At 38.1% G+C, this 27,342-nt stretch overlaps 2 protein-coding genes across 2 annotated transcripts; both read left to right on the plus strand.

Annotated features, from left to right (window-relative positions):
- The first annotated feature begins 635 nt into the window (after positions 1-635).
- LOC121384688 (poly(A) polymerase-like) lies at positions 636-8,152 on the plus strand. The gene is made up of 3 exons (XM_041515178.1): positions 636-869; positions 6,750-6,847; positions 7,739-8,152. Exons 1-3 carry the CDS (start codon positions 696-698, stop codon positions 8,139-8,141), a joined length of 675 nt encoding a protein of 224 aa, XP_041371112.1. The 5' UTR covers positions 636-695; the 3' UTR covers positions 8,142-8,152.
- Positions 8,153-8,160: 8 nt separating this feature from the next.
- Positions 8,161-26,772, plus strand: LOC121384687 (ferric-chelate reductase 1-like). The gene is made up of 16 exons (XM_041515177.1): positions 8,161-8,272; positions 9,561-9,752; positions 10,916-11,011; positions 11,670-11,823; positions 14,431-14,552; positions 15,244-15,435; positions 16,293-16,388; positions 18,259-18,412; positions 20,044-20,160; positions 20,758-20,873; positions 21,376-21,462; positions 22,496-22,567; positions 23,446-23,545; positions 24,083-24,223; positions 24,838-24,917; positions 26,137-26,772. The coding sequence occupies exons 2-16, from the start codon at positions 9,720-9,722 to the stop codon at positions 26,227-26,229; spliced, it is 1,653 nt and encodes a 550-aa protein (XP_041371111.1). The 5' UTR covers positions 8,161-8,272; positions 9,561-9,719; the 3' UTR covers positions 26,230-26,772.
- Positions 26,773-27,342: the final 570 nt, after the last annotated feature.

Here is a 27,342-nt window from a genome sequence, read left to right on the forward strand (position 1 = left end):
AATATCAGTTATTTTAATGCACCAAGGACGGACACTGGTCAACGCCACCAGCTCTGGGGCACTACGTGGTGTGTGTGCCAGTATGGATCCTTCATCCGGGCATTACAGCATGCCGCAGACGGGCACGTCGCCTTATTCAGTGATGGTTTCCAGGACCGATTATACAGCAGGAACTGACATTTACGGTGAATCAGTTATATATTATTTTGTATTTCTACAACGTTCAAAAACCATTTTTCTTTTTTTATTACTATCATATTTCATATTATACTTTTAAGTTCAGTAGGCATAGACATATACCGTGAAACAGTTATATATATATATATTTGTTTTCTTAAACGTTCAAAAATATTTTATTAAATCAGTATTACGGGTAACAGATGTGATATTATAGTTTTGTGTTCCATGAGCCTTTCAGTGATTGAATTCGTTTTACATTAATAATACAATTGCGTTTTTCTCATATTCTTGCTTTTTTGTTAAATATAACAGACGTATCTAGCCTATATTAAGTGGGTGGCAGTGCGACCCCCCCCCCCCCCCAAAAAAAAAAAAAAAACAACCAAGAAAGAAAGAAAAAAAACCCCAACAACCCCCCACCCCCCACCCCCCCAAAAAAACAAACAAACACACACACAAAAAACACAAAAACGAGTTGTAAATTAACTACAAAATGCTTTTTGAAAACTGTTTTAATGTTTGCAAACACGTATGTTATTTCAGTAACACTAAAAGCATCAAGTATAGCTGATGCTTTCAAAGGTTTCTTAGTGGAGGCCAGACGAGCGGACCCTTCTCAAGATACGGACGAAATTATCGGCCTCTTTACCCCGGTGCAGAATAGCAAGGCCATCTGTGGTGTCCATCCGGTATGTGCACAGTGTCGTTTATTCATATTCACGACGTTAAGGTTTCACAGCACCGTTCACATTTTCATGCATTTCAATACAATTTCTATATCAGAATATAGTCTGTGAAAATAGGACAATATCCAGAAGGTTATGCGACTTAAGACGTACATTCGCTTGACAACTACCATGCAAAAAATCAATACAGTTTAATCGCGAAAAAAAACCCCAGAAAGAATTATTCACCTTTAAGAAAGGGTACCGCCTCATGTTGCTGTTATACACTATTGTCCTGCGTCCCGTTCCACAAAGCGATCTTAGCCCTAAGATCTCCTTAAGTGTATAGCTACCTTATGCACTAAGGTGATCTTAGTGCTAAGATCGCTTCGTGGAACGGGGCCCTGTTTCGTATATAATGCTTCATCTAAAATGCACGAAGTTTAATTATTTCAAATTAAAACAAATCTCTGTATGTTTTGAATGCAACTTCTTTCTACTGTCAATACAAATAGCTATGTTGCTTAAAAGAACACTCTGCAGCGTGTGTTTTCAAAATAATGCATGGTTTCGACGAATGATTATTAATAACCCAAAGTGGACTAATCTCTTTAAATCTATTACAGGTATATCCATACTCGATTTAATTATACATGACGACTATTTCGTTACTTTTAAACTTGAACGAATACTAAATAAATTTTGGAGAGATACATTACACAGCTGGTTACAGATACAACAAAAACAACAACAACGTAATATATACTCTTCAAAAAAAGAAACGCAAAAGGGTACAAATGGGTTATAACTCCGATTTTATGTTTCCTACCGGTTCATGCTTTGTGAATATAAGGTCATTGCATGTCCCAAACACATTCCCACGGTTACATTCGATAAAACGCAGCTACTGTACAATAAAGTTCCAAAATGTGAATATTCGCAAAAACGCAGCCACGTGCAAACCATGTCACCACTGCACGTGCGTTGTCTGCACGTGCAACATGAACACCGACAGTATAAAAGTGCAGGGTGTTCGCTTGCCTGGCCTCTGAATCTGGCCGACAGTTGACAATCCAGGACATGCCATGTCTCAGTGAACCGCAGAGAAACAATGCCATCGGCCGACTAGACGCAGGCGAATCCAGAACGGCCGTTGCCAGGGCATTCCATGTGTCCCCAAGCACCATCTCCAGACTGTGGGACCGTTACCAGCAACATGGATCAACACGTGACCTCCCTAGATCCGGTCGACCACGGGTCACTACCCCCGGGCAGGACCGCTACATCCGGGTACGCCACCTTCGGGAACGATTGACTACTGCCACCTCCACAGCCGCAGCAATACCAGGTTTGCGCAGGATATCCGACCAGACCGTACGGAACCGCCTACGTGAGGTAGGAATTCGTGCCAGACGTCCAGTTCGAGGTGTCATCTTAACACCACAACACCGTCGACTCCGACTGCAGTGGTGCCAGATTCATCGACAATGGCCTCAACTGCGATGGAGACAGGTGTGGTTCAGTGACGAGTCCCGATTTCTGCTCCGACGTCATGATGGAAGATGTCGCGTGTATAGGCGTCGTGGTGAACGTTATGCGGCAAACTGCGTGCAGGAAGTGGACAGATTCGGCGGGGGTAGTGTCATGGTGTGGGCAGCCATCTCACACATTGGCAGAACTGACCTGGTCCACGTGCAGGGCAACCTGAATGCACAGGGCTACATTGACCAGATCCTCCGGCCACACATCGTTCCAGTTATGGCCAACGCCAACGCAGTGTTCCAACATGACAACGCCAGGCCTCACACAGCACGTCTCACAACGGCTTTCCTACAGAACAACAACATTAATGTCCTTCCTTGGCCATCGAAATCACCGGATGTGAACCCAATTGAGCATCTATGGGACGAGTTGGACCGACGCCTCCGACAGCGACAACCACAGCCCCAGACCCTGCCCGAGCTGGCAGCAGCCTTGCAGGCCGAGTGGGCCACCATCCCCCGGGACGTCATCCGTACTCTGGTTGCTTCAATGGGCGGGCGGTGCCAGGCAGTTGTCAACACACGCGGAGGCCACACCCGGTATTGACTCCAGATGACCTTGACCTTGGTGGTGTGTCCTATCACTTACTCACAATGGACTAGAGTGAATTGTGAACAATCCTGCAACATTTGGTAATTATCGGACTCACCATTCAATAATTAAATCAATTCTCTAAATGTTACGACAATGTGGTTTTGCGTTTCTTCTTTTGAAGAGTATAGATGACATTTTAGGTATTAATATTTGGTACAACAGTAAAATATGTATAGATAAAAAACCATTTTTATTTTAAAAATATCTTAAAACTGGTACCATATTTATAGGTGATCTATTGAATGAACAAGCAGACTTCCTAAAATACGAAGATTTCATAGCAAAATATCAGATACCTACGAAGTTTTTGCAATATGCTTCATTAATAAATGCTACTAAATCCTTTATACATAACTTAAACAACTTAACGGATGATAGTTTTACATCATTAAAAAATCCCATTTTCCCATTTATACTAAGCATGTTGTTAAACGACAAAAGTGGCTGCAAACATATATACGATATACTAAATACAAGAATTATAATACCAAAAAGCACAAATAAAATATGCAAATGATGGGTTTATATATAATATACAGGAATGGGAAACGTTTTATACTCTCCCTTTCCATAGCGTGAAAGATACATCCTTAGCATGGTTTCAATATAGAATTCTGCACAGAATTCTGGCGACTAACAAATTCTTACATATGATTCATTATATTGATTATTAGAATCAATATAATGTAGCTTTTGTAGCAATTATCCAGAAACACTAATACATTTATTTTTTAAGTGTGACAATAATAATTTATGGAAAGAAGTAAAATCATGGATTTTATGTAAAACAGGAAACGAAATCAATTTCAGCAAAGATATCGTCATATTTGGTATAACTAATAACAAAAACAGTAGCTTCATAAATTGGTTAACTATAAATATCAAGTATTATATCTACAGTATGAAAAAAAAAAGTTTAAATATAAATAGCGTTAAAAATATGTTAAAAACTAAATTTGATATCGAAAATTATATTCTTTTTAAAAAATGTAGCTATTAAACTTTCCATAAAAAATGGAATCCTTGGCTTGACCTTTTTATTGAATGAAACTTAACAATACCACTTATTACCAACAGAAAAAAGCAGAAATTTAGCTTGCCTGGAAATAGATTTCGTCCAAAGCAAACCTTCTTAATTGTCTGTCACAATATCGCCTTCGTTCGATGTTTTTCCTTTTCTTCCATACACAACATGTTTCTTACCTTTCCAGGCACTCTTTTTTCTTTCCATCTTCTTTTACTATTCTGTTTTGATTTTAAGTTCAATTACATCTTATATATTATCCCTATACGTGTGAAATAATAATACAGTAGTAGTAATGGTAATGGTAATGATGGTAGTGGTGATGATAATAATAATAATGATAAATGTACTATTTTCTATTGCAATTTATCATTTAAATTAATTTAATTTTCGTTTCCTTCAATCTTTCAATCTTCTTTCTTTCTCTCCTTCCTTCTCTTTATTTTTATTATTTCTAGCTTCTCTGTTAACCCCATAAAACAATAAACTATGTTTTACATGTATCTATGTCCATTATTACTGTTTGATTAATGTATGTATGTATATATATATATATATGTACAATGTTTAACATATTAAATGATTGTAAAGTAGCGATACCAGAGCCCCAACCCTAGCACTACTATATTTGTTTTCTGGGGTCAATAAACTTTATTAAAAAAAAAAAATATGGATAATCACAATCAACTGTTCTAGATGTGTTCACAAAAACAAAATAAAAGTCGCGATTTTTCTTTCACAAAAAGGGGTGGGGAGTGAGTTTATAAAAATATTAAAACACAATTTTGGTGTTTTTTTTTCTTCTTTGTTTTCTCCTCTATTTATTTCTGGACAGTCCCAATAGTACTTTTATCCGTTGTTAGGCAAGGCTTTTTAATGATAAAGTTTATCGTGTTATGTCACCGTGCTCTGCCATAACCTAGGCTACACCAATGAGTATAGGAAAAATGCCTATAAAATATCCCTTGCAGCTAAAAATATAATATTCAATAAAAAATGTATCAGCCAAAAAAAAAGCTGTTACGACACGGGCAAAAACAGTGTTGTGGTACATTGAGCATTAGAATATTCTCGTTTAAATCAGTCATGTTAAAACACTAAATAGTACGAATACCACCAAATCATATCACATACGAAGACATACGTGTGGCTAAAACTGCCACACATAGCGTTTCAGTCAACATATACACCATGGATATAAATACTACCACTACTCGCTCGTAAAGTCAATCAGAAGAAGAAGTTTGCTTTGTTTAACGACACCACTAGAACACATTAATTAATTAATCATCGACTATTGGATGACAAACATTTGGTAATTACGCTTTCAGAGCAAATCGTTAAATTCGGGCAATAACGATAGAGATATTCGGGAAAAATTATCTGGCCTGAAATCTTTTCGCAATATATTTCCATCATTCTACCAACAATATTAGTAGCTGTAATCCATGTAGAAATGTGTAGTGATTCGTTCGCAACCCTATATAGCTGTTTGGTAGTAATGGTAATATGAATAAATGTTGTTATCAAGATTCGGGCATTTTCGGTTAATTCGGGCAAAATCAGCCTGCAACCCCCCTCCCCCCTCCCCCACCACAGCAATGGGAGTCCGTACACCTATGAAAGAAAGAAAGAAATGTTTCATTTAACGACGCACTCAACACATTTTATTTACGGTTATATGGCGTCAGACATATGGTTAAAGACCACACAGAGTTTGAGAGGAAACCCGCTGTTGCCACTACATGGGCTACTCTTCCGATTAGCAGAAAGGGATCTTTTATTTGCGCTTCCCACAGGCAGGATAGCACAAACCATGGCCTTTGTTGAACCAGTTATGGATCACTGGTCGGTGCAAGTGGTTTACACCTACCCATTGAGCCTTGCGGAGCACTCACTCAGGGTTTAGAGTCGTATCTGGATTAAAAATCCCATGCCTAGACTGGGATCCGAACCCACTACCTACCACCCTGTAGACCGATGGCCTAACCACGACGCCACCGAGGCCGTTTCCGTACGCCTATGATAAAAATAAATTATAGGAAATAACACTCGCTCTTAGGATCATTTGTTCGATATATTAGAAAACTGAGGACCAATTCTATCACTGTTTACTTTATGACAAAACCTTAATGATCTAACAACGGACCATGACTCGTTTTATAATAATCGTATAACGTTAAAGTTAAATAGTATGAATACCACCAAATCATATCACATACGAAGACAAAGTAACGTGAAGAAGAAGTTTGTTTTGTTTAACGACACCACTGGAGCACATTGATTAATTAATCATCGGCTATTGGATGTCAAACATTTAGTCATGCTGACATGTAGTCATAGAGAGGAAACATGCTACATTTTTTCCTAATGCAGCAAGGGATCTTTTATATGCACTATCCCACAGACATCACATACCACGGCCTTTGATATATCAGTCGCGGTGCACTGGCTGGAACGAGAAATAGCCCAATGGGCCCACCGACGAGGATCGATCTCAAACCAACCGCACATCAAGCCAGTGCTTAACCACTGGACTACGTCTCGCCTCTTAATAAATGTATAATAACTGTACTCTAAAATAAACTATTATCACTTTATAAACTTTTTTTTGTTGAATTTACAATCAAAATTTTCAAGAATTTTAAGCCGTTCAATAAATTCCAATCAATTTAGTAAATAAAATACGGAAATTGTAAGTCAATGTTTTGATTGGCTGTCTATCATGTGACGTCATTTTCCAGGTATCCAATGGTCTGACTCACGACAGTCCTCAGCAGAAACTCAGCCTCACTTTCAAGTGGACCGCACCGACTGACCCGGATGCACCTATCGTTTTCAGGTAGTGAATGTTATTTCAATACAGACGAATCATTAAAACAACATCCACAACATTAACGACTAAATATCTAAAAATAAACAATGAAACAACAGCAAAGCAAAGTAAGGGAAAACAAATCAAAACGGAGAAAAATAAAGCAAAAAACTAAACAAAACGAACAAGTTCTTAAGATACAGTCATTCATTTTAACTTATTTTCGTACTTATATCCAATTAAGGTTCAAACACGCTGTCCTGGGCACAAACCTCAGCTATCTGGGCTGTCTGTCCAGAACAGTGGGTTAGTTGTTAGTGGTTAGTGAGAGAGAAGCCGGTGTTGTAGTCTTACTCCTACCCATTAAGTTGTTAAAGCTCGCTCTGGGTGGGAACCGGTACCGGTCTGCGAACCCTGTACCTACCAGCCTTAAGTCCGATGGCTTAACCACAACACCACCGATGCCGGTTCTTAGATACAAACGAAGGAACGAACGAAGGAAGGAACGAACGAACGAACGAACAAACAAACAAACAAATAAACATACCAAATGACCAACCAACGAACCAAATATTTGACTATAAGCAATTCTAATAAAATCTTAAATTATGCTGTAACCTCACCGTGGTGCAGGGGTGTAACATTCTCTTTGAGAATGGCCAATACAGCACAAATTGAAGTTTAGAGTAAAATTCTGTGTCTGTAAAATTCTGTGATATTTGTATTTGTATTTTTGCACAGTTCTTAACACTGTTTTTGTTTAAACCTTGAATTTTTATATTGATGTTGATCATCACTTTATTTACTTGCATTACCATAGTTTGACACCAATAGCCGATGTATTTTTCGTGCTGGGGTGTCGTTAAACATTCATTCATTCATTCATTCCGTACCATTAATGTCACTTTACACTTGTAGAGCAACATTCGTTCAGTCTTTTCGAAAATACTGGGTAGACATCAGATCGCCAGTTGTACATCTCCAGAAACTCCTTACGACACCAACGACCTCACCTGCAACAACTGCGACATCATCATCAACAACAACGACAACAGAATCACCAACAACAACAACATCAACAACAACAACGACAACAACAGAATCACCGACAACAACAACAGAAATACCGACAACAAAAACGACTACTACTACGACAACGACAACATCAACAACAGAAATAACATCACCACCAACAACAGAGACATTGACACCAACAACAGTCGCACCAACGACAACTAGATCAACAACAACAACAGCAACAACAACAACACACCAACAGAAGTTCCGACAACAGAAGTTCCAACAACAACAGAAATGTTGACAACAACAGAAATGCCGACAACACCAATTCCAACATCCACAACATCATCATCGTCGTCATCATTCTCACGAACACCTATAACAACAACAACTACTACTACTACTACTTCTACTACAGACACGATTGTTGTGGTAATTTGTTTTTATTTCAGTAAGAACAATATACAGGCATCAGCATACCAAACAGCATCTGATTAGGTCAAAGTTCAAAGTAACTTTAATTTTAAATAGGGCACTAAGTACTGCCATGCCTGCCATTAGAGAGCTCTGTGACAGAAATGTGTGCGTAACTAGGGTAGTCAAAACACTTCCTGTTATATCAGAAGTTAGCAGCATTCCCATATTATCGATACCCGTCTGTGGCCCCATTGGGCTGTTTCTCGTTCCAGCCAGTGCTCCACGACTGGTGTAACAAAGGCCGTGGTATGTACTATCCTGTCTGTGGGATGGTGCATATAAAAGATCCCTTTCTGCTAATCGAAAAGAGTAGCCCATGAAGTGGCAACAGCGGGTTTCCTCTCTCAATATCTGTGTGGTTCTTAACCATATGTCCGACGCCATATAACCGTAAATAAAATACGTTGAGTGCGTCGTTAAATAAAACTATTCTTCCTTCCTTCCATTCCCACATTAAGGGTGAGGGGTTGAAGTAATTATAGTATCTAAGAGATACATGTTAAGGGGACTCCCCCGAGTTTGCTGCCACTATAAGATGTTTCAGACTAACAGAGCCTTTCTGACGACTAAAATGGCATATTAAATGCATTTTCTTGATTAGAATACCAGTGTTCGTATATTCAGTTTGTTTGCAGTCGTCTGCTGATGCTTGTGGGAGCCATTTTTCATTTTACTTCATAACCTATATTCTTTTCGCACTTAAGAAATTATTGGAAGGTAAAATCCTGTTTGAGCTACTACAAACTTTAGAACGACAACAAACACCGTGTTTGTACAGATAGTCTCAGAAAAGAAATATATTTAATATGTAATTTTAGTCATCAAAAAGGATCACTCAGTCAGTAGTAAACACGTGACAATGGCAACAAACTCAAGATAATTATTTTAAATGAAAATTTGCATATCTATCATCTTTAGCTACATACGTACGTACTTTATTTCAATATATACTAAAGTCCACTGAAAACGCACCAGTATATTAGCTGTAGTTGTAAAAAAAATAACACGAGAAGAAATTATAATATATGAGAACTAATTTTGTATAACTGGATGTATTGTGGCAGATAATAAATAACTGAAAAATTGTATGCAAGGGTCATGGGTTATTGTGTGTTATACAGAAACATCACATATGCGATAGCAATAACAACTTAAACTTTGGTGCTGCGTTTTCGTTGGAGTTCAGTATACTACCACGTCTGTTACATTTAAAAAATATAGTCTCAATAAAACAATATTTTAGGGTAACGATGTTGCCAGTGATGAAGAATGCGGAAGTACGAAAGGTTGCTATGGTAACTGCGACACGAGCGGCTGCACGTTCGAGATCACGTGGCAGTTACGGGGAGACAACGTTTACCTGACTCTGAAAAGCGTTTTGAAATACGGTGACGCATACTGGATGGCCATAGGATTCTCAGCGGATGAACACATGGTAAATCTTAGCATTCGTTCATTTTCCTAAGGGACGGGACGTAGTCCAGAAGTGAAGCGCTCGCCTGATGCGCGATCGTTCTAGGATCGATCCCCGTCGGTCGGCCCATTGGGCTATTTCTAATTCCACTAACGATTGATATTACAAAGGCCGTGGTATGTACTATACTGTCTGTGGGATGATGCATAAAAACGATCCCTTGCCACAAATGGAAAAATGTAACTGGTTTCCTGTCTAAGACTATGTAAAAAATTAACAAATCTTTGACATCCAATAGCCGGTGATTAATAAATCATTGTGCTGTAGTGGTGTCGTTAAATAAAAAAACCCCTAAATTTTCATTCCTTTTAGTGTTCTTAAACTGAGTATTAATTTTCAATTTTCTATTACAATACTAACATTCTGATTGAAATCATATCTTACGTCCACTCCGCCTAAGATCTGACATGAGCCAATGCAGATCCTGACGACCTTTTGCCGAGAATAGTAATTTAATTCGCAATGCGCTACTGTTTGTTTAACTTCTGCAATGTTGAAGACCAGACCTAATTGGGGAATTTATACATTTATCATATAATAGCTAACATATCCATTGCTTGCAATCAAAATATGTTATATTTTTCAGATCATATACTTTGAGAATTTGATAACTTTGCAAATTAGATGTAAATTAATTAAGGTAACGGCGATACGTTTATTGACATTTAAGCAAACGTACTACGGCGACACCCCAGAATTGACGAATGTATCAACAGTCGTCAAACAAAAACATGCCAATAGCAACTTTCAATTGAAAGTTGTTCAGCGTTATAAAAACAAAAAAACCGTTACTCACTAGTTTCGTTTTATGCAAAGATATCCGACGTTGTTCCCATTAAAAACGACATCGCATCACATATTCATACGCCATTTGAATATCGATCGATGGCTGACTGGAATTATAGTTGTATATACAGTTTACAAAAATACATTGAATTAAGTTTGAGATTATATGATAAAGAGATTATTACCTTCGTGTGTTTCGGTATCGGCGATATATTAGGAATGGTAAATAATTTGCTCGTCAGAGGCTCGCATAATACAGTTTGTATTTCTAATGATAATGACGATACTGAAACACACTCTGGTAATAACCTGTCTGTATATTATTTCTTTTTCACAAGGGTGACGACAGCGTCAGTGAATGTGTTGTAGTTGACGGGACTGTGAAAGTTTTTCAGTCGTACAACGATGGTTTCATTAACAGGCGACTACAGAACGTATGTATCATTTCATTAGCAAGTAAAACAGATGGAAATTTTGTTGTATCTTTAAATTATATTGTGTATTTAATTGACCCCCCACCCCATTTTTACTTTGTACTTGATAAGTCGACAGACAGAAGTTAGTGTTTAGAACATTGTACAATCGACGCATACACTCGTGAAGACATCTTATTATATTGCTAGAGAGGTGGGGGCAATGGGGGAAAGTACCACCCATCCCGAAAGACTGCCCTTTTTAGTTTTGTAAAATGTCCTTTTTGTCTAGCCGGAGAAATATTTATATTACTGGGCCTGATTTTACTTTTAATGCTGAGACCACCACACCAGCTCCTGTAAGTTAAGAATAGTTACGACCATAACCGTAAGTGGGTTAATACGCCCGAAGACTTCAGAAAATGTTGTACCAGTATTTCACGAAGATGTTAAAATGGATTTTAACTACTATCTAATGAAAGCTTTTAAAGCATGTTTTAAACCTTTTAAAGCATGTTTTTAATTGTTTCATCCAATTAAAACGTCTAGAAGTTTTCAAATCTCTCTCTCTTTTTTTTTTACGAACCCTAAGGCTCTTGCTACTCTTCACGCGATCATATCTACAACAGCCCAAAATACAATAATATTGTGATACTTATATTTTATATTTTCTTTCCAGGCAACATTTGGAATTGACCTGGTCTCCGGGTCAGTGAAAAATAATGTATTTGAATGCAGTTTTCTAAGAAAGAGGTCGGTGATCGGAAATGACAAAGTGTTTGATATTGACAGACCTTGGCATGTTCTATTTGCCCGCGGCATCGCCAATCCAGGTATAAAAACTGGTTCACTGACATAACAAACAAACCTACGAACATAGCTGAATAGTGTTTTTTCTTTCAATCCGTCAAAACTGAGTGTGGAATTTCTTTTGTAGCTGTTATTTATAAACGAACTTTATGTGCCAGAAAAGAAACGGCGCGTTCTAAACGTTTTGCAATACTGATATTTTCTTCCTTTTCGTATCTTTTGTTGCTTTATTTAAAATGATATTTTCAAATTCACACTAAAATATTTCACATTTTCTGTAGGAAAAAACAACACCACCACCACCACCACCACCACCACCACAACAACAACAACAACAACAACAAAACCCTAACATTTAAAGTCACCGTCCCAAGATCCCATTGTAGGCCGACGTTGCTGTTCTATTTCGCATTTAGGGATCACACCGCTAATGCAGTCAATCAGCGAATTCAGTCCAATTGAAACTGGCAGATGGCAAAATATTGAAAGAAAAAACAGAATTTGCCCTCTTTGCAAAATCACAATAGGTGATGAATTTCATTACCTATTTCAATGTCCACACTTTACTAACGAAAGATCAACCTACTTAAATAAATATTACTTCAACAGACCAAACACTTTTAAATTACACAAGCTCTTTAACACAAAACAATAATCTATTATAAAGAAACTATGTACGTTTCTTAATGTCATTAATAGTGTATTAAAAGACACGCCTTTGTCATAGATTTATTCAACTAATATATTTTAGCGTTTGTGTATATGTATATAGATAGATAGATATAGATAGATATAATTATATGTATGTATGTTTTAATCAGCAGCCGCCATTGTATTGTGTATATATATATGTTTGTAAACACCTCAATGTAACACCGTTTGGTGTTCTGAGTGAATAAAGTTCTGTTCTGTTCTGTCCCATTAAAAATAACTTACATTACGGACAGTCTTAATGCTTATATAATTAGCCAAATGTGAACTGCTGCTGCTGTTGTTGTTTTAGTTCCCCTTTTCGTTATTTTGTTTTCTTGGAACCAGAACCGATTTGACCGTTTGGTTATGCAATATTGAAAAGGTGAGTGGGTGGGTGGGTGGTGGTGTTAGTGGGGGGGGGGGGGGGGGGAACTCCAATAAGTACCTTGTAAGTACCTTCAAAATAGAGTGGTATTTTCAAATGTTGGTGGCGAACTTATTTATTTATTTATAAAAGATAAATAAAATGACATAACAAGGGATTTTCTCTTCTTCAAAGTTAGAAAATTAAACATTGTTTTCCGATTTAATTCTACACAGTCTAAAAATTGTATGTCCGGCTATGTAAAAATAATAGTGGTCAAATACCAACAAGCACATGTTTAATAGGCCAAAATAATAGTGGTCAGATACCAACAAGCACATGTTAAGTTTGCCAAAATTAATTTTATAAATTTAAGTAAGACATTACAGGTAAATTATATTTAATGTGTCGTGTCGTTCCAGGTAAGGAGCCGTTCAAATATTACGTAACGCTATTTTTGTCAAATTTAACACCCCCCCCCCCCCCCCCCCCCACACACACACGTAACGCCACATAACATTTGGACCTACACCCACCCACCACTCGAGCGTTATGTAATATTTGAATGGTCCCTAACGTCGTGTTGTGGTGTGTCGTATCGTGTGCCGTGTCTTGTCCTTGGTATGCGTCATGTCATTTGTGCCGTTGTGTTGTGTCATGTATTGTATCGTGTTGTGCACCATTAGATTATGTTGTGTTATGTCGTGTTTTGCACTGTATCGTTTCGTCGTGTCGTGCACTATTAGATTATGTCCTGTTATTGCGTGTTTTGCACCGTGTGGTTTCGTATCGTTTTATGCACCGTGCCGTTTCGTCTTGTCGTGCACTATTAGATTATGTCGTGTTTTGCACCGTGTGGTTTCGTATCGTATCATGCACCGTTTCGTTTAGTCGTGTCGTGCACTATTAGATTATGTCGTATTATGTGCTGTGTTTTGGTACTGTGTCTTGCACGGTGTTGTTTTGTCGTGTCGTGCTCTATTAGATTATGTTGTGTTATGTGGTGTGTTTTTGTATCGTGTCTTGCACTGTGTCGTTTCGTTGTGTCGTGCTCTATTAGATTATGTCGTGTTATGTGCTGTGTGTTTTTGTATCATGTCTTGCACCGTGTCGTTTCGTTGTGTCATGTACTATTAGATTATGTCGTGTTATGTGCTGTGTTTTTGTATCGTGTCTTGCACCATGTCGTTTCGTCGTGTCGTGCACTATTAGATTATGTCGTGTTATGTTGTGTTTTGCACGGTGTCGTTTCATATCGTACTATGCACTGTGTCGTTTCGTCATGCCGTGCACTATTAAATTATGTCGTGTTTTGCACTGTGTTGTTTCATATCGTGTCTTGCACCGTGTCGTTTTGTCGTGTCATACACTATTAGATTGTGTCGTGTTTTGCACGGTGTCGTTTCATATAGTGTCATGCACTTTGTCGTTTCGTCATGTCGTGCGCTATTAGATTATGTCGTGTTTTGTACTGTGTGGTTTCATATCGTGCCATGCACTGTGTTGTTTTCGTCATACCATGCTCCGCCGAATCGTGTCGTGCAATATTAAAGAATGTGTTATTGTTGGTCAGATTTCAGTAAACAATACCACGAATTCACCTCCGTGTCTCCGTTAGCGTGGACGATGATCGACTACAGCGGTTCTCATGCCACACCCACACTGTCGGACCGCAGCACACCAGCCACGGTTCTAGTGAGTTGTACACACTGATTCTAGTTTTCACAAAAAAGGGTTTTCAAATGACACTTTCACTGAATCTCGATTTTGGTACTTATAACCAAATACGGTTTTAAAATGTTGTCCTTGGCAGGGCCGTAGCTAGCGGTGGGTGGGTTGTAGGATCAAGGGGCAAATTTGTTTTACTGGTTATTGATATCGACGTTTTAAGTATGTAACCTTGAAATGGGTGCAGAATGGTAGTTCAGAGCCTCTAGTTTTCAAAATATCTTGGGGAGCATGTCGCCGGACCCCTATTTATAGTGACTTACACCTTCTATGCTTCCACCCGTCTGCTACCGATCTGATCGGGCTGCTGGTGCTCCCTTGCACCTGCCAGTGCAGGCGGTCCCTCCTCTCCCCTCCCCCAACCTTTCCTGTCATGGACAGGCGTGCGCTACAACAGCTTGTTCTGAATGTGCACGTAAAACCCTATGACATGACATGACATGACATGCTATGCTTGTTCGTTTCAAAAATTCATCTGCCCCCTCCCCCCAAAACCCCCCCAAACAAATCCTAGCTACGGCCCTGCTAGGTACACACCTCAATTGCCATTGAAAACCAAATTTCGCAATTACTTTATTATATTTCATACGTGATAGTCAATATGTCACACAGTCGCTAAACATATATTCCATTCTTTTTTCTTTCTCATATTGAACAGGGTGATAAATTTGCCAAAGACAGCGAATGTGGAGTGACGAAGGGCTGCTACCACAACTGTGACAGTGTCGGCTGCACCTTCCAAGTCACGTGGCAGCCAGACGGCGTTGACATGCGCTTCGGGTTGAAAACTATAGTTACTAGCAGAACAAATATTTGGATGGCGGTGGGATTTTCAGCAGACGATAAAATGGTGATTGGTTGCTCTTTTGCTACTAACAGTTGCAAAGAGATTTATAATTTACGAAGAATATAGTTTTGGCTGGTAACATAAGAAAACTAAATTTTACAGTTGCAACTTGTGGACAATATAGAAGACAAAAAACGTTTAGCAATTTGAATTAAAAGAAAATTCATGACTTTTTTTAAAAGTGAAATCAGATACTGGATTTAATTCATGTACAATTGGTTAGTATAAGTAACGGGAGATTTTCAATACAAAATGCGTAACTGTTATGTCATTGAATGTAGCTTGTATTTTAAAGAACGGGAGCCAATTAAAAAAATAAAATTGTAAGTTTACGTCTGCGACTAGAAGTCGTACCGGTAATACGTTTACAAGAGTTTGGCATCTATTTCACATGGAAAATTACATCATTACGGAAGATGGAGCATTTTAATGACAAAAGAAAATGAAATATGTGTAGTTAAAACTATATTTGTTGTACTTTGATAGCCATAAGAATTGTGTTTTAGTCGTAGATTTACGTTTACGTGCAAAACTTGGCTTACAGTTGTGCCAAATTGCTAAACTTAAAGTATATTTTGTAAAAGATTTTTGTTTGTTTTTATGTTTCTAACTTGGGAAAACAGGCTTTGCGCATATAAATTGTACATTTTGCATTTGTACGTTAGGGAGAATATTGTTTTGCGTATATAACTTAAGGGCCTAGGTGAATCATAGCATATGTTTGCTCAGCTGCCAACTTTCATATCAAAGATATATTAACATAATAATAAGAACTAATATTTAATATGAAAATAAATGATATACATGGGTGTTTTATATATATAATAAATATAAAACATTTATGATTTATATTTCCGCAGGGCGACGACAGTGTCAACGAATGTGTTGTAGTGGGTGGAACAGTGAAAGTGTTTCAGTCATTTAACAATGGACGACAAAACAGTCGAGTTTTAGATGTAAGATTATTATTAGTTTTCATTATAACCATCCTGGGGCTAGCAGTGCGGATTTATAAGGGGGCAAAGGGGGCAATTGCCTCGGGCCCCCATGCCAGAGGCCCCCCCCCCCCCGACTAAAGACTTCCTTTATAAAAAAAATGTAATAATTATAAAATTAGTTAATTTTTTTTATTTGTCATGTAATTTATTTTCTATGTTGAGAGGCCCCCGAACAGGAAATGCCCCGAGCCCCTGCCCCGGGCCCCTCAAGGTCTAAATCTGGCCTTGGGATACGAGACGTATCCCAGTGGTAAAGTGCTTGCTTGATGCGTGGTCGGTTTGGAATCGATCCTCGTCGGTGGGCCAATTGGCTATTTCTCGTTCTGGCCAGTGTACCACGGCTGGTATATTAAAGGCCGTGGTATGTGCTATCCTGTCTATGGGATGGTGCATATAAAATATTCCTTGCTATTAATGGGGAAATGTAGCGGGTTTTCTCTCTAAGACTACGTGTCAAAATTACCAAATGTTTGACACCCAGTAGTCGATGATTAATAAATCAATGTGCTCGTTAAACAAAACAAAACACACATTTTTTTTTATAACAATCCTTCGTTTATAAGATGCCAATACATGTTTTAACATTATATACATGTATTCAATATGAGAATCCCCATATACCAACCCCTTGCAAATGGGCAACACACAAATAGGTGATATATATACTAGTATGCTAAGAATCACAAATACCAAATCGTCTAGGGAAAATTGCAAGAAACGGTCCATTTAATGAGAGTGGGAAAACCTGCTGCAAGGCATAGGGACAGTGCGCCCCCTAAAACCCGTATTTTTGACGATCGCAGTGGAAGACCAAGACAAATGAGGAAAAACAATGGCTCATCTCCGATTGATGCACACCGATGTCAAAATCGTGTGTGGGTTCCTCTTGGAAGATCGTTCCTGGGTTCTGCACGGTCTGTAGCTGGACCTTGTGGTATGAAAAGGCTAATCGTAGCATTATCCACAACTGTGCAATTGGATTGAGGTCTGGGGACCGAGCTGGCCCCTCCATTGGCAGCCATTATTCTTCATGTTACAAAACATTATAGTTCAGCATTGACAGTGGGTTATAGGGAATAGCTTGTTTTAAACAACGAGTTGTAAGATAAATGGTATGTAACGGACACGAATGTATTATTCTATTTCTTACATATCCCAAAAATCATGTTTTAATCAAATTTTTAACATCTTTTCCGACTAAAAGGTATTTACAGCCCTTGCATTTGTAGCTAATTTACGCGTCAGAGACAAATGATTGTCAGGTTAACAATACGTCACAGTGTAATCGATTTTGACCGTGCTGTTTTTTTCCATTGGATGTATGGCATTGGTGACCTGGTCGTCACCTAGGAGTAGCCAGTCGTATGTCTTGAAATTGTTAACAAACGTACATGTGTTAAGAAGTTTGTGTTGTCAAAAATAACGAATGATCAATCCCCGTCTGTGAGTCCATTGGGCTATTTTTTGTTCCAGCTAGTGTACCACGACTGGCATATCAAAGACCGTGGTATGTACTACCCTATCTGTGGGGATGGTGCATATAAAAGATCCCTTGCTGCTACTCGAAATGAGTAGCCCATGCAGTGGCGACAGCGGGTTTCCTCTCTCAATATCTGTGTGGTCCTTAACCATATGTCTGACGCCATATAACCTTAAATAAAATGTGTTGAGTGCGTCGTTAAATAAACATTTCTTTCTTTCTTTCGAGCCTATTTTCATTTTTTAACTTCTTTTGCCACACATCTTCATATCCTATAGTCCTTGTTTCTCAAACCGTGATAAGCAAAAACATAAATTATATAAAGTCAAACTACTATTCGTGTTTCAGCCAGCTCTTGGACTGCGCATTGATTCAGGTTCTCTGAAAGATTCCGTGTTCGAGTGCTCGTTCCGGAGAGCGAAGGCTGTGGAAGGAAATTCTAGAATCTTCAACATCAGTGAAACATGGAATTTGATGTTTGCACAAGGAACAGCCAACACAGGTAATCATGGACGTGCCTATATTAAGGTGTGTGTGTGTGTGTGTGTGTGTGTGTGTGTGTGTAGGGTGGGGGGCGTGGGTGGGGGTGGGGCCTGGAGCAACTGGTTGTCAGGTTAGTAATCAAAGTAGGACATATAGTACGAACTTAAAGGATATACGAGTACTTAGAGGAATGCTAGAGAGGTTATTTGTAACCCTTAATCAATTGGTAATTGGAGACCGACATTCAAAATGCTATTATTATATAGAATATATTTCTGTAATTAATCTATAAATACATGTATATACAATGGTTAATGCTGAAACACATTAAACGTATTAACTTTTAAATCAATACCAAGTCATTGTAAACAAATTTGGCGTCAAAACTTATAAATGGATATGCATTTTGTTATTGTTTACCATGACATAACGTTTTTATTCACATATTGAAATTAACAATATCGGAAACAATTGAAAATCTAAAGTAAAGTAAATTCTAGTCAGGCTTATGTCTATCTCTGTCTGTCTGTCTGTCTATCTATCTATCTATCTATCTATCTATCTATCTATATCTATCTATCTATCTATCTATCTATATATATATATATATATATATATATATATATATATATATATATATATATATATATACATACATACACACACCCTAGACCGGATCCTCTGTGAGCCGGAATTCCCTCAAAACAGGTCGTTTTACAGAGTCCTTTTTTAAAAACCAGGATATAACTTAACCTCTCTAAACCGGATCCCTTTGAAAACCGGACATTTGTCTTGGTCCCAAGGGTGTCCGGTTTAGAGGGGTTTCAATATATATATATATAATTATATATACCCTGTATGTATATATAATGTATCAATCAACAATTAAAGACACTTGCCCTAGTTATATTACACTGTAAAATATATTCGGCTACTGCAGGATCTTTTGTTTTTGTAATCGTAGAAGTGCACATAACTAACAACTTCTTGCTTATAAACACTGTCCTGAATTTCCCGTCCTTAAGATATTACTGACTAACAGAGCATTTTTGAGAACTAAACTTACACATTGAATATATTTTCTTGTTTAGAATATCATTGTATATTCAGTATGTAGTAGTTTAAACTTCATTCGATTTATCATTATATTGTTTTCTTGCGTACCAGTTTATTGTGAGGTAAAATCCAATTTGGGCTACTACAAATATTAGGTCTACTAAAACATACTGAATATACATATATAATCTGAACAAGAAAATTTACCCAGTAAGTTAGAAGGGCTGCTTTAATAACAGAGACACTCACGACAGTCTCTTTAAACTATCAGTTTTGGCAAATTTAACGTATTTCTGATCATCCCAAGCTGGAAAACGTTCGCTATACTGGATTATGCTCCTTACGTCAAACTAAATGACCATCACTAGAACCGGCAAATAGTTTGCGAACGTTATCATTGCTGTCGCTCGCTGTCGTTGAAAACACGGATAGTATATATAGTATCTCCAATAAATTATCTAAATAATGTCATGACTGATATCGCTTTTTAAATAGAGTTGATAGCTGAAGACGTATGTATATATATATATATATATATATATATATATATATATATATATATATATATATATATATATTTATTTTTTTTTTCAGATTTCAGTATACGGGAACATTCTTCAATACCCAGCGTGAGCACTGGTCCCGTGAACCTGAAGCAGACGTCAGAAGCCCTGTCACACACACCGACGCATTTCCTAGTTAAAGTACATGGTATGCCACAAACATTAACATTCTTCTGCCATTGTATCCCAAAGGCTGTGGAATGTACTGTCCTGTATATGACACCGATATTCTAAAACTGGCTTACTACTTATAAATTCTACACGTATGGAACATCGTCAGATGTGTACACATACATTTTGGGAATTGCAACCTATTTATTGTAATTTCTGCTGTAATTGTATTATCAATTACTGTATGTATGTTCAGTTTTTGTTTATTATTATTATTATTATTATTATTATTATTATTATTATTATGATGACTATTATATATAATAACCATGACGTATTCTCAGGGGTGGGATCGATCCCCGTCGGTGGGCCCATTGGGCTATTTCTCTTTACAGCCAGTGCACCACGACTGGTATATCAAAGACCGTGGTATGTACCACCCTGTCTGTGGGATGGTGCATATAGAAGATCCCTTGCTGCTAATCGAAAAGAATAGCCCATGAAGTGGCGACAGCGGGTTTCCTCTCTCAATATCTGTATTGTACTTAACCATATGCCTGACGCCATATAACCGTAAATAAAATGTGTTGAGTGCGTCGTTAAATAAAACATTTATTTATAAATTTATTCTCAGGGTGCCTGATGGTAATTGCGTGGATATTTGCGGTCAGTATCGGTATGGTGGCTGCAAGGTACTTCAAGTCAATGTGGTCGGAGGTTACCATTCTTGGCCTCAAAGTTTGGTTTCAGGTAAGTACAACTTTCGCTTATTAACATAAATATTCATACTCGACAGAGGACAAACCTTTCCGGATTTTAAAGCTCCATGACACTTTTAATTATATCAGACAGTCCCTAGTTTTTAAACACTAAGCTACATTTTTCACCTAGACCCTAGTTTCAACCCGTAAACATGGACATTTAAGTTTGGTTAATTTACAAACCTGTACCAAATATGATGTTGAAATACCCTTAAAGATAGACTAAAACGCGACTCCATAACCGTTACTTCTCAGACGCACGTGCGTTTTTAAAAAATATGAAAAATACCAGCATGACCAGAAACACTTCGGTGGTACAGAAATGGATAATCTAAACAATAAAATATAAGTACCGGTATAATGTTTTATTTGAGCGATCATAAATGGCTCTAATAGTGACAAATATATCTTAGTGTTTAAAAACTAGGGTCTGTTCCTTTAAGTGGTAAATTTTGCATGTTTTAATTTTTATAATATGTTTATTATTTTAGATACACCGGACATGCATGGTTCTAGCCTTTGTAGCTACGTGCAGCGGCTTCATAATAATATTCATAGACGTCCAAGGATATAGTCAGGTAAGTAGTTGTCTTGTTCATTCAGTTGGAAATGCTAAGATTATCCGTCCACCCACCCATCTTATATAACCGTGCAAGTAAGTAGTTGTCTTGTTCATTCAGTTGGAAGTGCTAAGATGATCTGTCCACCCACCCATCTTCTATAACCGTCCGAGTAAGTAGCTGTCTTGTTCATTCAGTTGGAAGTCCTAAGATTATCTGTCCACCCACCCATCTTATATAACCGTCCAAGTAAGTAGCTGTCTTGTTCATTCAGTTGGAAGTCCTAAGATTATCTGTCCACCCACCCATCTTATATAACCATCCAAGTAAGTAGCTGTCTTGTTCATTCAGTTAGAAGTGCTAAGATTATTTGACCACCCACCCATCTTCTATAACCGTCCAAGCAAGCAGCTGTCTTGTTCATTCAGTTGAAAGTCCTAAGATTATCTGTCTTTCCACCCACTCATCTTCTATAACCGTCCAAGTAAGTAGCTGTCGTGTTCGTTCAGTTGAAAGTTCTAAGATTATCTGACCACCCACCCATCTTCTATAGCCGTCCAAGTAAGTAGCTGTCTTGGCCATTCAGTTGGAAGTCTTAAGATAATCTGTCCACTCACCCGTCTCCTATAACCGTCCAACCCTTCATGCAAACACGCATACCCATTGACCCAAATTCACCCAATACCTATCCAACTGTAAATTTTTCCGTCAGTAAATACATCAATGCACGCATGCATTCATCCATCCATCAGTCCATCCATTCAGCCATCATTCCATCCATCAGCCCATCCATCCATCTATCAACAGATCGATCGCGTCATCCGTCCGTCCATCCATACATCCATCCATCAGCCAACACGTCCGCTCATACGATTTGAAAACTGGAGTGTTAACTGTAGAACATTTGAGATTGATCTGTATTTACCTACAAACTGTATATCTTGTAAATGTATTATTGTCTTACTTTATGGTTTAAAACATAGTTTCAGATCATATATATCTTGTAAACGCTGTATTCATACCTTTCTTTATGACTTAAAACATATTTCAGATCGAAGGTGAAGACTACAAGAAAGCGCACCCAATCTTAGGCATTATCGTCACAGCACTCGTCATTATTAACGTAAGTTTCCAAATAACAGCCTTCCACAGGGCATTGACACGGGCATGGGCACAGGCAAGATCGTGGACATGTATAACAACATGGACATGGACAATGGCATATGTATGGTCATGAGCAAGAGTATGGACATGTACAACGGCATAGCCAAGGGCATGGGTATGGTCATGAGCAAGAGCATGGGCATGTATAACGGCATGGCCAAGGGCATGAGTATGGTCATGAGCAGAAAGAGCATGGACATGTATAACGGCATGGCCAATGGCATTATTATGGCCATGAGCAAGGGTATGGGCATGTATAACTGCATGGCCAAGGGCATGAGTATGGTCATGAGCAGAAAGAGCATGCGCATGTATAACGGCATGACCTAGGGCATGAGTATGGTCATGAGCAAGAGCATGCGCATGTATAACGGCATGGCCAAGGGCATGAGTATGGTCATGAGCAGAAAGAGCATGGGCATGTATAACGGCATGGCCAAGGGCATGAGCATGGCCATGAGCAGAAAGAGTATGGACATGTATAACGGCATGGCCAATGGCATGATTATGGTCATGAGCAAGGGCATGGGCATGTATAACGGCATGGCCATGTATAACGGCATGGCCAAGGGCATGAACATAGGTAAGTGTATTGACAGGATATAGACAATGACATGGACACAAACATTAGTATATAGACAAGGACAAGGGTAAGAAACGGGTATGGACTTGGATGGGCTTGAACAGGGGCATGGGCAGTTTCTTTGTAGGCTGTACACCATGACAATCGACAATGTCCATTGATAGTGGACAAATGCATCTGAAAAAACTGCATATGTGTTTGTGTGTTGCATTAATAAAACATTAATGAGATTTTATGACTATTTTATCTTCCAGCCTATTATGTCCATTTTCCGACCAGGACCCCTTGATAATAAACGACCCATCTTTAACTGGGCGCACTGGGGAGTGGGCACCAGTGCATATATTCTAGGAGGTGAGAGTTATATATATATATATTTCAATATCTTGCACTAATGTATTGCAATAATTCGCTTTATGTATAGCTACTTTTTGCAGTAATAATACACACACACACATACACACACACACGGGCACGCACGCACACACTCTCCCTCTCCATCCCCTCTCTCTCTCTCTCTCTCTCTCTCTCTCTCTCTCTCTCTCTCTCTCTCTCTCTCTCACACACACACACACACAGTTTCTCTCTCACACACAAGCACACACACGGACATATACACATACACACTAACGCACACACACACTCAAACACATACATGTATATATAATTGTATTACATTATTTCGCATTACTAATTTAGCAATAGTTTGTAGTAATACATATCAATATCTACAATAAAACAATATTTCTATAATTTTTTGGTAGGTTATTATTATTATTTTTTTTTTTTTCGATTTAACAGCAACCATAACTTGTCTACAAGTAGCATGTCTATTCGCATTTGTGATCCTCGAACGCCTTGTAATGAGCTTTATTTCTCGACTGATTTCAGTTATATGCATATTCTTCGGAACGCAGCTGAACCGAGTGAGAGCGCCGTTCTACCTGACGTACATCCTGGCGGGTTACGTGGCCTGGCAGGTGTTCACCACGCTCGTTCTAGAAGGTGTGCTCTGCTTTGCTGCAAGACAGTGTAAGTTAGCTTGGTCAAAAACAACGACAACCAGACAATCAATCTAAAACACAGAAAGACAGTGGGAGGGAGGATGTGGAAGATAGATAGATAGATAGATAGACAGATATACAGAGACAGACACACACACACACACACACAGACACAGAGAGAGAGAGAGAGAGAGAGAGAAAGAGAGAGAGAGAGAGAGAGAGAGAGAGAGAGAGAGAGAGAGAGAGAGAGAGAGAGAGAGAGAGACAATCAGGCAGAGAAACAAACAGACTGACAGACTGACTGACAGACACACATACACACATACATACATACAGACAGACACACAAGACAGACAGGTAGACAGGCAGATATAGATAAACATACAGACATACAGACAGGCAGATATAGATAGAACAGAAATAAGGGAGAAAGAGACAAAAACACAGAGGGAAAAAAAAACACGCAGAAGAAAAAGAGAGAGCGAGAGAGAGAGAGAGAGAGAGAGAGAGAGAGAGAGAGAGAGAGAGAGAGAGAGAGAGAGAGAGCGAGCGAGAGCGAGCGAGAGCGAGAGAGAGCGAGAGAGAAAGTATATATAAAATTGAATTCCAGTTGCTGTACGTCCTTATTAATATTTATTACAGATTCTGATAACAAAACGAATCACATACAAATGGATTCTATTGGATACGTAGAAGAACACAAATCGAAAAGTAGTCCTCCGGTAAGATTTGTATACATCTATTTTGATAATGACCTTAGACGCATGGAATTATTCTGTATAGGTGATTCTGATGAATGAAGTTGTGCTATTAATTTTAAGAAATGTTTCAAAACGTATGTACTGAGCGAAAGCGAGTTGAATTTATACTTCCTAAACCCATGTTTAAAAAAATCATTATGTGTGAATTTCTGTGGACGGTTTGGACAACCTTTCCTCCCAACCTCCCATGGGCTTAAAGGGACACACCCTAGTTTCAACCCGTGAAAATGAACACTAAGTTTAGTTAATCTGCAAACCTGTAACACATTTGGATAAAGTTACAATTGAGTGAAACATGTGCCTGTGACATTGAAACGGTGAAATACCCTTTAAAAATAGACTAAAACTTGACTCCATAACTGTTACTTCTCAGACGCACGTGCGTTTTTAAAAATATGAGAAATGGTATTTTGTGGTATTAAAAATACCAGTATGACCAAAAGCACTTTGAATGTACGGAAATTGATAATCTAAACCATAAAATCTAAGTAAAGCATGATTTCAGTTATCAAAAAAACCGGCTATAATAGTCAAACATATGTCTTAGTGTTTAAAAACTAGGGCATGTCCCTTTAATGGATACTGTTTAATAATTATTATTAATTTTAGACCTGCCCATCTAAATTTGCGCCGAAATTATATTATATTAATAATTTATATAGGTTAGGAATGTTATGGGTTTTTTAAGGGCGCAGCCAAAATTTATTAACCCAAATTTTCCTCTTTTTTTTTTTTTACTTTTGGTGTTAATATTCAACATTTCAAAATTGACCATATTTGTTAGGTTATTCCTGTCCCGAGTCAAATCCCCGATCCTATCGGAGGCCGGACTCGGAGAAGGCGTGTTTGAAACTCTAGTGGTATATGATAGTCATCAATCAGTCTTTAAATTGATATCCAACATATGTTGGATGTTACCTTGTCCACATGATTAACCTGTAATGTCATACTTTTTTAAATTTTATATTTTTAAATTTTAACGTTTCATCTCTGCACTCGTGTCATTGCGACCTTGTCATGCACGACCTTTATAATAATGACTTTCTGTTTGGACATGATAGGTTATTCCCTTGAACCCTTCATTTGATATCATAAAATACGCACGAATGTTCTCTCATATGGATAGGTGAGAAAACTAATTACATACAAATTAAATCATGATTGTTATTTTTATTTTCAGGGCTCCTTAGTAAAGAAAATAATCTTAGGACTACACGTGGTAATAGTTTCTGGGATCACCGTGGCTAGCATTGTTGTGTTGGTTATAAACTAGACACCTACAGCAGCAGACACAGCGTCAACACTGATCACGACGTGAACGATGGCGGCAATGTGAATCTGAGGAGAATCAATAACTATAACACTGAAACAAAGTATATGAAAAAAATAAAATAAAACATCATCATCATCATCATCAGCAGCAGCAGCAGCAGCAGCAACAGCACAACAACAACAACATCATCATCATCATAATCAACAACAACAACAACAAAAGCAAAGGCAGAGTAAATCACCACAAAGTGAACTACAACGTTATTGCCACAACATCCACAACGTCGAAGGTCCATGCAAACTGTTACAGCAGCTGACGTTTAATAATATGTGACATAAATTTTTGTACAAATATTATTATTCATTGTCAGTAAATAAATACACTTTTATATAATGTCCATAAGCTTAGACCTTATCATTATGTGAATTCGGAATGTAACTATTTCTCGTTCCAGCCAGTGCTCTACAACTGGTGTAACAAAGGTCGTGGTATGCATAATGTACTATCCTGTCTGTGGGATGGTGCATATGAAAGTTCCCTTGGTGCAAATAGAAAATAGTAGCCCATGAAGTGGCGACAGCAGATTTCCTCTCTCAATATCTGTGTGGTTCTTAACCATATGTCTGACGCCATATAACCGTAAATAAAATGTGTTGAGAGCGTCTTAAATAAAACAGTTCCTTCCTTCGGAACGTACATCGAGTGTAAGATCCGATATATTTTCACCTACTTTGTGCGCCGTTTGCTTTCGTTTCTCTAGTATAAAAATTCCGCATCGTGTACGTCATTCTTGGGAATTTCCTGGTCAAAAAGATACTAGAGTAGATTTTTTTAGCTAGCCTGTCCGCAACACGTGTCATACGGTCATTAAAAATGGGATATCCAGTAACGCCCCCCCCCCCCCCTCCCAATTTTCGTCCCACGACCAGAACGATCGGTAAAAGTATTGTTATTAATTCAATAAATACAAGATAGTTAAAGTTTGTTTTGTTTAACGACACCAATAGATAGTACAGTTAGTTATGTTCAATTTTTGATGCTTGCTGTGCTGTCCTTTTTGCTCAAGTTGATGAAATTTTGGCAGTATGTTCCCATGACCAGCCTGAATAAAAA

The sequence above is a fragment of the Gigantopelta aegis genome, chromosome 10, assembly GCF_016097555.1.
Source record: "Gigantopelta aegis isolate Gae_Host chromosome 10, Gae_host_genome, whole genome shotgun sequence".
Taxonomy (NCBI): domain Eukaryota; kingdom Metazoa; phylum Mollusca; class Gastropoda; order Neomphalida; family Peltospiridae; genus Gigantopelta; species Gigantopelta aegis.

Excerpts from the sequence above, each read along its gene's own strand:
- LOC121384688 (XM_041515178.1), top strand. The coding sequence starts at position 696 with ATGTTTGCAAACACGTATGTTATTTCAGTAACACTAAAAGCATCAAGT. Across the intron at positions 870-6,749 it reads CCATCTGTGGTGTCCATCCG|GTATCCAATGGTCTGACTCA; the intron begins GTATGTGCACAG and ends GTCATTTTCCAG. Across the intron at positions 6,848-7,738 it reads GATGCACCTATCGTTTTCAG|AGCAACATTCGTTCAGTCTT; the intron begins GTAGTGAATGTT and ends TTACACTTGTAG.
- LOC121384687 (XM_041515177.1), top strand. The coding sequence starts at position 9,720 with ATGGCCATAGGATTCTCAGCGGATGAACACATG. Across the intron at positions 21,463-22,495 it reads ACGTCCAAGGATATAGTCAG|ATCGAAGGTGAAGACTACAA; the intron begins GTAAGTAGTTGT and ends AACATATTTCAG. Across the intron at positions 24,224-24,837 it reads CTGCTTTGCTGCAAGACAGT|ATTCTGATAACAAAACGAAT; the intron begins GTAAGTTAGCTT and ends TATTTATTACAG.